Source organism: Lates calcarifer, linkage group LG8, assembly GCF_001640805.2.
Source record: "Lates calcarifer isolate ASB-BC8 linkage group LG8, TLL_Latcal_v3, whole genome shotgun sequence".
Taxonomy (NCBI): domain Eukaryota; kingdom Metazoa; phylum Chordata; class Actinopteri; family Centropomidae; genus Lates; species Lates calcarifer.
In genome coordinates, this window is record NC_066840.1 from 3,361,447 (window position 1) to 3,377,120 (window position 15,674).

A 15,674-nucleotide genomic window follows, 5' to 3' on the forward strand; every position below is an offset into this window, starting at 1 on the left:
ACAGGAAGTTTAGGACTTTGCCTTCAGAATAAGAGCATAAAATGTATCAAGTAGGGGGAAAAACACTTCATCAGGTAGGAAACTGCAATCACGTGAACCAAGTGCATCACATAACATGGTATATACACTAGTTGACACCATCACTATGGATTAGTGTTGTCCTCCATCAATGTATTTTTCTGTTCAGGTTTTTCGCCGTACCTGAAGTGGGATGTGATATTGAGTCATTTTACTGTTCTCATATTCTAAATGCACCACTAAAACACATTATACTGAGGCCTATGTCTTTGAGGGTCCCTCTGTTAAAATTCAGTGTTGACACCTTTACTATTGTACTGCAGCTCCTACATATGGTTCTCAAATGGAGCACATTCACACATATGGGTTCACTTAAATTTTCATGATTTAATTCAGATAAAGTTTAAAAGCACAGACTTGAACGTTTGAAGACCACAGGATACATGCAGACACAGCATGGGAGGAATCAGGCTTAACAAATTATTAGTAAAAATTTAAATCTACTCACAGTCATCTAAACAAACACATCACAAAATGAAAAAATGAAAAATTCTAAATGAAAAATTCTAAAACAGCAGAAACAAATCTCACAGTTACACTGCAGTATACATTAAAATTGTAAGAGCATAATACCTGTTTAGAAACTCACAGAGACATCAAAATTCTTCGAACTGTAGAAATGGTATAAACAGCTGAAGTATTAAAAAAAAAAAAGGTTAACAAGAGCCAACCAAAAGGTGAAGCTGTTACAGCATGTTTTCTCACACGAGGTTTTATTTTGACACTTGAAACCGGAAGTTATGCAATGTTGTGAAAATCTTATTGTGGTCTTGGGTTCACAGACGACCAAAGCACCGCCAACATCTCAGCTAGCTAACATTATCTTCTTCGGTAACGTCAGATTGAAACACCGCTCAATGGTAGGTTTTGTTTAATGTTAACGACAATAAAACCGATAATTACCTTAGAGAGCTGTTACTAGTTGGACGAGGGGCTAGTCAGTACCTTAGGTTAGCTTTACTAGTTTTTGTGTCGTTCTTATTGGTTGTACTTTGGGTTTACCTTTCCTTTACCAAGGCTAGCAGGCTAGCTAACGTAAGCTATAGGTTTCTCTTTAATGAACAAGCATATTTCACAGTATGTGTTAAATTTCCTATTAGTTGTCATATAAATAACAATGCCGCTGGTATTATAATAACCGCCAAGTTAACGGTTTAAGGCTATCAGTAAGGTAAGTGACGCTATCGTGCTCGAAGTGGTTGCCTGACAACGGAAAATTAAAGAGACAGTATCACTACCAACTTGGCTGTGGATAAATATGTTCTCAGGATAAATGCTGTGGTTATTATCAACTGTAGAGCCAATTGACATGTATCTGACTCCATGCACTTATTTTGTGTTGTTATCAGTTGAATTTGGTCACAGTAGCTTCTCTCTTCACCACAGAAATGAAGTTTCGCACACCAGTATAAAACCGATGATGTATTTTTATTCCAGCCTGCAGGTGACTGAATTGATTAGCGCTTATTAAACCAGAGAGGAGGAACCAATTATTGAGATCACCTGCCGTAGTCTTGGGTTGGTCCTTCACAGTTGAGCTCCCTTTCTTACGCAGTTTATCAGACTTATTATCAGTGGTCCTTCTCCGAATAAAAATGTCAGTTTTGCAGCCTTGAATTTATTCTGTTTGCACGTATGGTATATTGTGTTTTCAGCTGGGCTGTATGACTAAATGGAGATGGATGATGAGCTGGAGAACTTCATCAGGGAGCGGAAGGCGAGAGTGGCAGAGGATAAAGCCAGTCTAGAACAAGACCCTCCTTACATGGAAATAAAGGTGTGTTTGAATGATCATTGCTAAGTTGTGGTTAATGAACTGGTTCACTTCTTACAGACTTTATATTGGTGTTAATCAATTTCTCTTACACCACTTAGGTTCAAAATAACATCCTACAAAAATCAAATTGTAACTGACAAAAAAGAAATCGGATTTGGCCCATCTCAGTATTTGCTTGTAAATGTAAAGTTATAAAGAGTGTTGGTATTGTATGTATCTTTTTAATGCATGATGTTCCTCTTTTTGACTGGCAGGAAAAACCCCACAGAAGCTATGGATCTACTGTTAAGGAGAACATCCCTCCCAAGTCTGTTGCACAGGGGAAAGGTATAGTGCATGACCACACTTCCCTTCTTTAATTCTTATGGTTTATTACGGGATGCTTTCCAGAAAAGAACATGCAAATACATTAGGCCTGTCATTAATAGTAATCTATGAAAGATCTTTCTGTTGTGAACAATGTTTGTCAGGGTGGATGTTTCTCTGAAGTAGCAGTTGTCTTGTTTTGGCATGGTAACTCTTCATGTTGTGTTTCTATTAAATATTAATGGGTGTGTTTTATCAGAGGAGAGTTGCAGTGTGGGTCTGCCCCTTGGCGTGGAGTATGAGAGGAAGAAGCAGAGGCTGCAGCATGAGCTCCGTATGGACTACAGGCGCTACATGGCTCAGGTGACTGTCACTGCTTCTGTTGAGTTGTTCATTCCAGTTTAACCTTGGGTGAAATTGTTGAATGTTACTGTTAATAAATGTCTATATCAAACTATTAGGACAGTGCTTCTATTTTAGGTGAGATTGTATTATAAGCTTATGTATCTCTTGTAGAGCGGTCCACTGAAAACATGCTAACTATAGCATTGTGTTGTGTTTGCAGTTCATTAGTAAAACACAAACAAAAGCTGTGATCCAGGGCTGGATCCAATGAAATCAGCATTTCTGGACAGAGAGCATGTTGTACCAGGCCAACAGTGCTTGTCCTATTTCAGAGACCAAATGAGGTCATGAAATGTAGCAGCCTTTTATCTGTATTTTAGGACACAGTTGGTATATCCTTTGCAGCTCTCGGTATCCCTTAATCTCTATAGTGTTCACGTATCCTCAGCAACTTGTACAGTGATACTTACCGTCTGTAAGTATCACATCACCAAGTGTGTTTACCAGGTGTTTGACCTCAAGTGGGTAGCAGTCACGAAGAAGCTTCTGCCGGATGTGGTTAATATTGAAACCCAGCATGAACTCCACCTGTTGTTCTGGATATGTTGTCAATCACACAGTATTATGGAAACAATACAGTGTATAAATATAATAATATCTTTACCATTAGCATGGTATTCTGACTGTGTTAAGGTTAAATATCACAAATCGCACTATAAACACAGATATCACTTACATTAATATATACAGGTGGGTGCCTTTGAGGATCTGGGCTTCAGTTTTGGGCCCAGCTATTAGCTCCTTTCAGCTTTAGATTTCAGGAAGAGAAAGAGTAAAATTAACAATCATGATATTCACATTTTATGTTCCAGAAAAAGCACTTTGACCCTTCAGAGCCTGGACCATTAATTCACCTTGATAACAGGAGTTCTGTCAAGGTAAATGTATCTCTTAAATGGCTTAATGATCTCAGTTGATTTGAAAATGATGTCTTTTGCCAGATGGGGTGATTAGGTTTTTCCAAAAACTTTACTTAGTTCCTGGAATATCACAAATTTAACATAGAATCTCATTCCTTCTTCTGAAAGGCCTCTCTCCCAACTACTTGAACCCCAGGCAGCACGTCTGCAGTTGTGAGTGGATACATGGGACGATAGTAGAGTAGCTCAATGAATGTGACAAAATAAAGCTTGTAATTTTGTTAAAAGAAATATAAATACATATTCAGGTATCTCTAACACCTAAACACCAAATGACTGAGAGTGCATAAAGAAAGCAGAGAAGTTGCAGTACATAAAAGTTATTCAGAATTTAGAGGAATAGTTAAAATTCAGTTGTATGAAAAAATAATTGTAATGTCCAGTATTGCATCCACTTTTATGTCTTTAAGAGTCTCATCAAGTTTAAAATCATTTCAGATGAACTCATTTGGCACACGACAGGTGTTATTGATTAACTGTGGTTTATGTCTGATGAAAAAGGTTGGGAACCAGTGATTTAGATTAAACAAGTTGTAGCTTTGATTGCACCCAACTTAATATTCATTCTTAAAAGGGTCATTGTGTACCTGATGACAATAGCTTCTTTTAAACATTACCTCTGACCATCATGTTTCCTGTAGCAACAGCTGCCTGAAGAACAGACAGGTGTTCTCCCCAAACAGCGAGCCTCCACACGGAGGGATGCAGCCACTCTGACGGAGGACAGTAAGGGGTTACACAGGGCTCTGTGCCTCGCTGAGGTGAATACCCTCTTTCCTGAGGAAGAGGAGCAGTCATCACTGGCTGCTAGGCATCGTGACAGGCTGGGGAGGACAGTGGACCAGGAGTCAGAGGAAGAGGAGCTTGAGCTGATGGAAGGCAGAAGGCGCAGACACATAGGGACTGAGGCCAGTTATGAGAAGAGATGGACAAATAAGACTGATGGCAGGTACCTGAGAGACATGATCCACTATTTTTTTGTGTGTATGATAAACACATGTCATAAAATAGCATAATGGCCTTGGTTCTCTGTGTATCCTTTCAATCCGTTTTATTTGGCTTTTCCCAGGGAGAAGAGAGAGGATCCAGTAGGTTTTGCCAGAGAAGGCAGGAGATGGAGAGCACTGACCAAAAATGAGGAGGCTGAGTTTGCCACTGGCCTTATAATAGGTTAAAAGATGTTTTACAATTTGCAACTGATTATTTAATTAAAAAAGGATTATTGAAGAATATTCACGTAGAGGTTAATGACTGTGCACACAATTTGAAGTGTTGTCTTAAAAAAAAAACTATGGCCTTATCTAGCTTTTACCAGACTGTCCTATGTGCTCCATCATTTCAGGAGCAACTGATACAGATGAAGCTTTGCAGAGGAGGAAGGAGCGCTACAGACAGGAGCTGCAGGAGCAGATAGCTGAACAACACAGGAACAAGAAGAGGTATTCCATCAGTGATCTTTGTCTTTTCATGTACAGTATTACACCTAAATAATGTTAGCATTTTGGGCAGGTAGATGATACATTCAGAGGGACTTGGAATTGCTTGAATTGTAGCTAAAACTTAATTTTCTAATACTAAAAGCGGTTACCTTGTGTATGATTAGTCCTGCATGAGCGTCAAAAAGGCTGAATGCCCTGTAGAAGACATAGCATTGGCATTTATTTTGTCTGTCAAGAGCCCTGTATCTTCTGTAATGTTATTGAGGAATACACTGAAACCTTCACTTGCTCTTGAGCATCCCTTTGGATGTCAATAATACTTAACATCTCCACATCAAAACAACTGTATGTGTGTTCTTTTTGCAGGGAGAAAGATTTGGAGCTGAAAGTTGCTGCTACTGGGGCGAATGATCCTGAGAAACAGGTCAGCTGGCACCTGACAACCAACTCACATTCAGTTTGAGTAAAATGATTACTTTTCAGATCACAGTGAGTGTAGTGCACACATCCCAAATTCACAGACCCCTTTGACTGTTTTACCCTCCAGCCACATTAGAGGAGTGATTTAGGTTTTTTATTATTCATTCTTATTATGCTGTGTGCTACTTCAGTTGATCCTTGAGTATAGGTAAAGGATGTTTGTTTCCATTTCTTTTTCATTAAATTGTCTTGACCCACAAACCAGCCGGACCGAATCAGACAGTTTGGACTGAGCAGGAGAAAAGATCCTCAGGTCTCAGAACCCTCAGCAACAGGAGAGAGCGAATCATCTTCCAGAGGTCTACCCAATAATGAGAGGATTGGTGTTAGAAAAAGAGAAACACCTCCTCCTGAGCACCCTCACGTGGCCTTTCAGTCCCCCCTGCTGGAGTACAGCTCTGCCCTGGGCCTGGGAGGAGGAGGTTTGTCTCCCAACAGTCAGCCAGCTGCCCCTTCCTTCCCCAGAGCCATGGACACTCCCAGGTATATACTGTTAGCTTTTATCCCTTATCTTCAGCTGTGTGGACATTGTGTGACAGTTTTGATTGATAATAGTCTTTGACAAGTTGCTGGAAAGTCATTTGACATGTTGGAATCTTATTACTGTGAAAAATAGACTTAAAGCAAAACGTGATGTTCAGCTCAAGATGAGCTCTTATCTGCATAATCACGGAAAGTTCAGGATTTTTGCAAATTACTTTGTTTCCTAGAATTCCTTTTTTCCCTCCACATCCCCCTCCAACACTCAGTGAAGCCTACAGGAGCCCGTATGCAGAGCCACATCACTGCTGTGGCACCAGAAACCTGCTTGACCCAAACATGGCTTACTGTAAGCACCAGATTCCTCTGTTAAATGGAATTAGAACTGCTTTTTTCCATATTGTTGGTGAATTTATGGTATGGTAGTGGTAGTAGGCTACATAAATACATCCAGCAGCATCATTATATTTAACATGTTTAATTTTTCTGTCCAGATGGTCATTTGTCTGTTCCTGGTGCTAGCCTTCCCATGTCCTACTGGAATGTACCACCGGGGGGAGCTGTGCCCAGCCAATTTGGTAACCACAGCCCTCACAGCCAGCACAGTGGAAGCAGCTTCCCTGAGCCAACAATACAGTAAATATCTCTTCTTCATTTTTAGTATGCAGGCTTGGTGAGCAGGGGCAGAAAATTATTAACAGGCACCATCCAGGTGTCGGTGCATTTAACTGCTTCACCCATAGACTGTATATAGAAAAGACCAGCACACAGGCAGCTTATTATTTGTCAGTTGGTGCTCCTGTCAGCTCATTTCAATGAAAAAACACATGTTTTGCAGCATACATGTGTGTGCAAAATAAAAGATGTTTGTGCAGTCTCTTGTGATTTGCCTTATAATTTCTAACCCAACAGGGTGAACATGGCATTAGTATGTGTTTGTGTTTTTAAGGGAAAAAGAGGCTTTTAATGCCACATAAATCTATTTTACTGTGATATAATAAGACACAGTAACAAGACATTTTTCTTAAAACAGTAAAGCATAAATCATTGTCAGATGTGAGCTCTGAGATTCTCTAACTCTCCTTGCAGGCCCAGCAACGAGGCTGCTACTGTGGACTCGCATGTCAGGACTTTCCCTTCAGAGAGACCCAGATCAACCAGGGAAAGGATTTTAAGCTACAGAGATGCTCTCAAAAGACAGGTAGATTAACTGATTTCGAATCTACATTACAAAAACAACATGTTCCCATATTGGGGAAATCTCCCTACTACCATCATCATCAAGTAGAATTCAAATTTTTCTTAAAACACAAAGTGATGTTGTTTAGAGCTAATGAATGCATTGTGTTAACATTTTCAACAAGTTCCATCAATGAAATTGCCAATGAGTTTTTATTTGAGTAAATCCAAAGGGAGATTTAGGTTGTCAGATACCTTTTAACACATTGCAAACTTGTATTACAGAGTAACCACACAAAAATGGCTGTGTAAGACCAGTATGACTTTGACACAGGTCATAGGTTGGAAGCAGCTGTAACAGGGAGTACAAAGCAAAATAGTGGCAGATAACTTTGAATAGGAGATAAATTCACTGCATCCTAGTCTGTGATATGTTGGCAGGAAGCTTCCAGGAGAGGGAGCATCGAGCTTTACAACAAGGTAAAATGGGTCTAGTTAAGACTTAAAAATATAGTGTAAGTTAAGCTACGCTCTTAGATCCTCATTAATGTGTTAGAGTTGGCAGTAGAAGTGTTTGTGAGACCTCCCCTTATTCAAGTGTTTTCATGTCGCAGTGCCACCTCAATCCCATCCCAGTCCCTCCTGTTTTCCCTCTAAATGCCTCCCTCCCTACCTTTCTCCTTAGTTTGTTAGCTTCTTACAAGCAAACACCTGATCACTGGAGGTTCACACAGATCTTTTCTAGCTGTTTATTTTGGCTGCTTGTCATGTGGTGTAGGAATATAATCCTACTGTTATTAAGCAAGTCGCTCCGGATAAACAGCCAGATTTTCTGTATCTGAGATTCCTGTTCCATAGTCAGGAATTCGGGTACCTTTGATACCTTCACTCCAGCCATGTAGTATACATAAATGTTTTAGAACAGATAGTTAATGGGCCTTCCTTTTACAACATGTCAGTTGAACTGAAAGGTTACAATTAACTTGCTAAGTTAAATCTCAAACTTACACAATCGTTTGGGGATCATGAATCTACTATATTACTGAAATTGATTAAATGTTTTATATGACAGGTTATAACTGTTGGCCAGAATTTTTCTAATATTTTTGAATTTCCAAAATAAGCACTTCGATTTTTTTTCCCCCAAATTTGACTGTAACACAACTCATCAAAAGTCAGTGGGGTTTTTTTTCATCACCAGTTACTTAATGCATCACTGGGTGAGCTGGAGATAATGGTATTTATACAAAGCAATGAGAAATGCAACTGTGAGGAAAATTAGCTACTGATAAAGATTCAGTGTTAGACGTATTTTTGTCATTTGAGGATTATGATGTATCTGTGAAAATACTGTCCTGTAGATCCAGGAGCAACAGGACAGGAGGCGGCTGGAGAGGGAGGAGAGGGAGCGTTATGAGGCCCAGCTGGAGGCTGACATGAAGAACCACCAGCCCTGGGGCCGAGGTGGAGGAGGAGCCCCCCTCAGAGACAGTACTGGAAATCTCATTGGTAGGTCCCAATGTGTAGTGTAGAACATATACATCTATACAAAGGATTTGTTACGTCTCTAACTTACTGTTCCTGTTACCCAGCTGACCTCAACCAGATGCACAAGCTGAATGAGGAGGCCTACAGCAACCCAGAGCAGTGGCAGAGGAGAGCGATGGCTGCCGTGGCAACACGACAGGCAGACCACCCTGACCCCAACGAGAGGGTCTCTGGTACTGTAGCAGAGTGCAGTCTCCCTGACACTAGAGACAGGCTCGCTGGTACTGTAACTAGTTTTCTTCTTGATTAATTTAGCAGTGTTTTGTCATTAGAACATTTTAGCTGTTAGCTGGGAAAATAAAGCTCTAATGAATGGAGCTGTGATAAATGTTTTATTGTTGTGGTGACTGCCAAGATTCCAATTTGGTGAGAAAATAACACTATTTGAATCATGCTTTCCACACAGTCACAAAGCACTGTAAAAGACAGTGCTATATTCATTAATGTCTATAGCTCATTTGCTTCTCAACTGAGAAATTTACCTCAACATTGCAGTTAAGATCTGTCTTACATCTCCAGTCACAGTCACATCATTAGCTACTACTCAGTGAGTTTTCTCCCAGACTTGAAGGAACATTATTTAGAGCAAAAGGTTCTTTGGTACAACTCACAGTAGAATTTCTTTGTTTTGTTCTTTGCGCAGGTTTCACCCATGTCCAAACCCCCAGTTTGCCAGAGGAAATGTGTTTGCCACTCAGCCCACCCAGCACCAGCTCCAGGAGCAGGACAAGTACAAAGCTTACCTCAAACAGCAGGTACGGCTTCAAACAGCTGGTGGTTCTTCTGCTGGCCTCCTTGTCCTTCTCTTCCAGCTGACCATCCTTTAGAGATTGTGCTCTCTGGAAATGTGTGTGTGTGTGTGTGTGTGTGTGTGTGGAATAGTGCAAGTAACAATGGGTTTACCAGGACAAAACAGAAAGAAGAGTGCAGATGAGAGAGATCTGGCTTGTTAATAGGTTTATGTTATCTGGTTTTGATAACATCTGTATTGTTAACAGATTGAGGAGAAAATGCGTAAAAAGGCGGAGGAGAGGGAACGGACCAGACTGGAGGAGGAGAAAGAGGAGAGGAGGCTGGCAGAGCAGAGGGCTCGCATCCAGAGGGAGTATGAGGAAGAGCAAGAGAGGAAAAAACGAAAGGAAATGGAGGTAAAGAGCTTCAGAACAGTGTCATGGGCAGGGTTTGCAGCTGCTTTTATTTATTTATTTATTTATTTATTATAGACTAAATCTATTGCTGCCTTCCTTTCTGTCTTCTCTGTTTTCCAGCAAAAGGCCAAGAATGAAGAGCTGATTCAGCTGGCCGAACAGAGGAAGAAGGAGGCAGAGAAGAAAAAGAAGGAAGTAGAAGAGAAGGAGAATGCAGTGCTGAGGAGGCAGTATGAGCGGGAGAGGCAGGCTCGGGTGGAGGAGGTCAGTTCACTGATGTCTCCACAGTCACATGACCAAAAACACCATCACCCTCCAATTTAGTAAACATTACAAGTTTGTGTATATCATTGGAATTATGTGATTATTATTAAAATTTTACCATGCTAGTGGTCATCTGTACCCTGATAAGCAAACAACACTTCATATTATCCAGAGGAAATATTCTTAAACAGCAGGCTTGATGATCTGTCTGATGTTGCCTAAGGTCTTGTTTTAGTTTTGTTTCAAGTTGCAGCAACACACTACAAACACTTGTTTTGCTTTGACATTCTTTATTTATCACCAAAAAGGGAAAGTAACTAAAGACAAGTCATTTTTGTAAGGATTATTCTACAGGTGTATTCATCTAATGCTGGATCTTCTGCTCTGTCAGTAAACACTAGACCAGGGGTGGACTTTGTCAAATGGAGTGCTATGAGTAAATGGGTTTAATGTTCAAACACCACATCACATTTTACAGGTTTATTTCCCCCCTTGGTTGTATATGTCCTTAAATCACTTTTTGCCATTGTTCTGTCTGAAATAACACCTTCAGACGGTTTGGTAGATTGTCCCTCATCACCATTTGAACAGACTTCTGGCAGTTTTGAACTGAACCAAAACACAAACAGAGGGTGACAACCATTAAGTAATCTGGCTGACTTTAATTTAAGCATAGTCACCTAAAATGTAGTGAATGAGAGACTGTTTTTTTTTTTTTTAAGGTCTGCAGGGAGCCTTCACCTCCAATCCCCACCCTGCAGAAGAAACATGGGCTGCACCAGTACACTCCCAGACCCCCTACTGTTGACAGCCAGCGCTCTACGGCCCCCCTGTCTGTGAGTCACACACACACAAAGTATGCAAACACTATAAAAAGTATCTCCACAGGGATTCCTACATGTTTGTGCATTACCTTAAAGGGAAGGTGGTCATTTTGGTACAATGGTACAAATTTTGTTACCTGACAGAATATTTGACAAAAAACTTTCTGTCTCTGTATAACACAGGATGTTTTCTCAGCAACTTCTATCTTGGATAAATAATAATAATAATGAATAATGTCTTCTGTCTACCTCCTCACTCTTCTATCGTTTTTCAGGAGCGCTCTTTGTCTGGTCTCCAGTCCCCTCCTGTGCCCGCTTGTAGGAACCAGCTTCGAGCTGCAGGTACTGTAGGCACTCACACAATTTACACAATTTATTTGGATCAATGTGTCAGTTAAGTAAGACAATTAAAAATTCAATTTGAGCCAACAACCCAAATCTGCAGTACATTAGTTCCACAGTTCTTTGACCATTGACTTAATGGCTCTCATCAGTGATATTTTTAAGTTGTTGAAGATTAGTACTGAGAATTGGTATTGGTAGTGAAATGACATTATTGTATGTGTATGTGTGTCTGTTTTCAGGTGACCAGCATGATGTGTTCAGTGAGCTATCAGCTCTGCGTCGGCAGCTACGCAGTGAACAAAAACGGCTGGAGGGTCACCTGCAGCAGGGCGACTGGGAGGAATTAGACTCTCCTCTCAGTGACAGGTCAGACCTGGCAGATGAACCACCCTAACTGAAACCCTATTATATTTAACTTAAGCATTTAACTGAAGCATTTTGTTGACATATGTCTATTTCCTGCACATTACATGCTTAGAATGTTTGTACTCCTGAGTAATTTGAAACCAAAAAAATCTAATCTACAGTTTGAATAAAAAATCACATTCTCATATTAAGTCATCTGAAGCACCTGAACACCATGTGTGGAGAGTGCATGTAAACTAGTTAGCAAGTGAGCAGAGAAGTTAAAGCTGCTAAAATATAGATGGATAAATAGTTGAAATAGACAACTAAAAGTAATGGATAAACAATTAAAATTGTTTAGAGTAAAGTAATGGATTAACAGGTGAATGGATCAAATGCATAAATAATGGATAAACTGTAAAAATAGCTGAAAGTAATTCTTTAATATTGGAAATAGTTTCAAGTAATGGTAAATTGTGAAATAGCCACAAGTAATTGATCAATGGTTGAAATTAATGGGGATGTCAGTGAAGGGATATCTCAGTCAGTCTGTCAGTACTGTGTGGGGACAACTGCCAAAACAGGTTGAGAATCATTGTTTGCTTAAGGACTCTGCTGCGCCATATGACTCAGTTTTGTGTGTAACCGTGTGTGTAAGTGCTTGTCTTCATTTGTCCAGACATCGGGAGCGTCCCCTGGTGGATGTGTTTGATATGGCCAGGCTGCGGCTCCAAGCTCCAGTTCGAAGGCCCAGCTCCAGAAACATGGAGCCCAGAAACCTGCTGAGAATCCACGACTCCCTTCAGCTCAAATACACAGGTCACACAGAGGTTTCAGAATTCCTAACTGCACTCCACTGCAGATCAGCCTGGTCAGCCATTCATGTTTGGTATGTGTATTTGTGAATCAGATGGGAAGTCCAGGCTGGGCTCCAGTGAGGTTCCAAAGCTGGACGATGTGGGTGTGTCCAGCAGGAGAAGGCACGACTACAGGGATCCATATCACCAGCTCAACAGCCAGAGGTCTACAGTTCAGGATGGTTAGAGCGCTTTGCGTTTTAAGAAAAACACTCCTATTTAACCAATGTCTTTAACCATTGTTTAGATAGAGATTTTTCACTGAGGAGCTTATTTTTCTTCACATACATTTTATTTATATTCTGATGTTGGATGTTGAGGATAAATGTATTTTCTATATAACTAATAAGATCCACAGGTCATCCACATCTTGTATAGCAGGGGTTAAAAGTTAATAATGTCTTCCTTGTGTTTCAGATTATTTTGACCTGTCCCCACCACAGCAAAATGATCATCTGGTGAGTCAAAAAGAAATTCTGGTTTGATTTTGGTCAAGCATGTGTGCTGAGAATTTCTACAAAAATCTACAATAAAAACTCTCAACGTGGTTTATATATACTGTATCAACTGACTGTCACTGTTGGAGATGGATTATGAAGAGCTGTGAGTGTGTGTTGCAGAGGAGTGTGATGGGAGGATCTGCAAGAGGTTCTCTTCTGGAGTCGGAGAGTGCATTCATTGGTAAGACCATGAAACGAAGATGTTCAACACTGTTTCTTTTGTGTCGCAGAGGTGCAGATTAGGGCTGGATGAAAAATAGATTTCTCGATTAATCTTGATTTTTGAGTAATCCAATATAAATCCTTAAAATCCTAAGACTGAACTTTGCATTTGTGCCTTTTCTCAGTAAACAGGTAATGCTAAATGTTCTGTGTATGCAGTGGTAATGAGTTGTAGGTGGTTCATTTAATGTGTAAAATATTACAACCTGTATTATAAAGATTATTTTAGCTCAAAATGTGACACAGATGATCCCTGCTGTATAAGCTGCCTTGAGCCACAACAGTCTCATAAACTGTGGATTTGAACAGTTACAGTCTGTGTGGACCTTTACAGGACTGTTATGTGTCAGGATGGTGATCTGACTTTGGCTGTCTCATAGTGAATCTCGAGATCCGTGAGAGGGACTGACTGGTAAAAAGTATTCTGTGAAGTGTGAGTGTGTGTGTGGGGATTCAGAACTTTCAGTCTGTCCCTGCTAAGGAGCTAACACTAGCTAACAGCTTCCTGCAGATATCAGGCTCATGTGTAGTCATCACAAACAGAACAGATGAATGAGTGAGCAGAGTTTCAGTTTCTGTGCTATCTGTACTCAAACTGATCATTACAGTGTATGCCTGTACTTAGTTGAAGCATCTGTCCATGTGTAGCTCTGCAGGATAACTTACCTAATGTACACTTCACTTTTTAATGCTGATTACCTACAACATTAAAGCTACTGCCAGGTGGAGTGATAAGGATTCATTATCTCATTACAATGGCACCTGTCGGGGGATGGGATATACTAGGCAGAAGGTGAAGTTCTGGCTTAAGGATCTGAGCAACTTCATATGCAGTGCTTAGTACCTACCAAAAGTGGTCCAAGGAACGACAACCAGTGAACTGGCAAACAGGGTCATGGGCGCCCAGGGCTCATTGATGCACATTCTCTTGCAGATTCTCTTTTAGCACCAGCCCTGTGAAGGCCCCCCTCAGCTCAGTTTAAAAAGCTTATAAAAACCCACCTGTACAGTTTACTATTTTATGTTTATTCAAATGTTGAAAGTATGATGTTCTTTTAATTTTTTGTTTTACTTCTTTTCTTTGAGACCCCCTAGGAGATGCCTTCCCAGTGCCCCACACCCCAGAGTTGGAGAAGACCCCCCAGCTGTCAGCCAGGGAGAGGAGGAGGCTGGCCAAACAGTCACAGCACCCTCAGGTACTCCACTTTACTTTGTGGTGTAGCCTGTGAGCTCAAAAGCCCCAGGTAAAGTTAAACAGTCATTATATTTTGTTAATCATCAAGTCTTACTTTCATGTCCTCTGGTTGGTTCAGGAACGGGCTGATTCCAGCCAGTCCACAGGCCAATCCACCGGCCAACACGACCACTACTCCACTCACACAGCTCACAGGCTGCAGCAGAGGGTGGAGCAGAGCAGCAGGGGGAGGAGCCGAGACAGGACAGGTTGGCCAATGGCGCTCAGTCGTCGTGGAAATGCAGTTGGTACGACTTGAAAGATTCATTTATGTTTTGTGTAATTACTTCAGTTTTGTTGAATGAAAACAAATCAGCAAAGCAATTTTTCAGGAAAAGAAGTGTGTGAGTGTTTTTCATAAATGTCTGAATTAAAATTCTACATTAGAGCTTTAATGGGTTTCAAAAGCCCAGGGGTCATTATAATCAGCCAGTATTCAAATAACCATGGAAACTGTTTTTCTACTAGCATGAAGGATAAGATTACCATTATGCAACAAAAATATTTGTCTAAAATTTCAACAGTGAGTTGTGCAGTAGTCCATGCAGAAAGATGCTGTAATGAAAAATGTATTTATAAGAAACTGCCTAGGTTTTGGTATGTAATACTTTCAGTGTTTGACTTTGAGTGTTCTCCTGTCCTTCAGGACCAGTGGATCTGTCTGATGAGGATTCCTCCCCTGCTCAGTTCTCTCCTCACAGTCTTAATCATGAAAGCTCTGTAGAAACTGTCGCCACAGATCCCTGGATGCGGCCAGGAACATCAGACACACTGAAATGTTTGGACCGTCCATCGAGGAGGGACCGCCTGGTAACGTAGGACTCTGTTCCTGAGAGGTTACTTGTACTTTTGAAAGTGTGAAGTAACACAGACCCTGTCTTTGAATAATGAAGTTATGTTGGGTTTAAACTTGTGGCTTTTGTGACAGATGGATGAGTCAGTATGTCTGACAGATGATACCTATTGGTATATACTTAAAGAATGATTGTTTACATCAAACAGTGATAACGTACATATTCTTTATGGACAATTATTGACTAATTTTAAATTATGTTTTAAATAAATTATTTTTTTAACTATTAACTGTGTATTTTAATTATTTGCTTCCTCTGACAAGACATCACAGCTTTAGCTCTACAGAAGTTTCATCAGATGTTCTGCAACATTACTTTTAACATAGTTTGATGATCTCTTTTGTATGTTAAATATGAAACTACAGTCAGTTAGCTTAGCTTGGCATAAAGACTGCAAATGTGGCAAACAACTTTAAAGCTGACTAATTTACACATCATTTTGTTTAATCCATACACAAACTGAAGTTTC

The 15,674-nt window shown here is 40.4% G+C and overlaps 1 protein-coding gene across 1 annotated transcript; it reads left to right on the forward strand.

Annotated features, from left to right (window-relative positions):
* Window positions 1-808: 808 nt before the first annotated feature.
* LOC108879062 (centrosome and spindle pole associated protein 1-like) lies at window positions 809-15,434 on the forward strand. The gene is given in 29 exon segments (XM_051072152.1): window positions 809-938; window positions 1,734-1,855; window positions 2,110-2,182; window positions 2,421-2,524; window positions 3,379-3,444; window positions 4,128-4,435; window positions 4,556-4,656; window positions 4,829-4,925; window positions 5,292-5,349; window positions 5,611-5,888; window positions 6,155-6,234; window positions 6,380-6,521; window positions 6,975-7,086; window positions 8,426-8,573; window positions 8,657-8,833; window positions 9,256-9,273; window positions 9,276-9,367; window positions 9,611-9,760; window positions 9,881-10,024; window positions 10,747-10,860; window positions 11,124-11,190; window positions 11,433-11,559; window positions 12,218-12,357; window positions 12,449-12,577; window positions 12,813-12,853; window positions 13,016-13,076; window positions 14,204-14,313; window positions 14,431-14,599; window positions 14,998-15,434. Coding segments are annotated over 28 exon segments (3,384 nt in total). The 5' UTR covers window positions 809-938; window positions 1,734-1,750; the 3' UTR covers window positions 15,171-15,434.
* The last annotated feature ends 240 nt before the right edge of the window (window positions 15,435-15,674 follow it).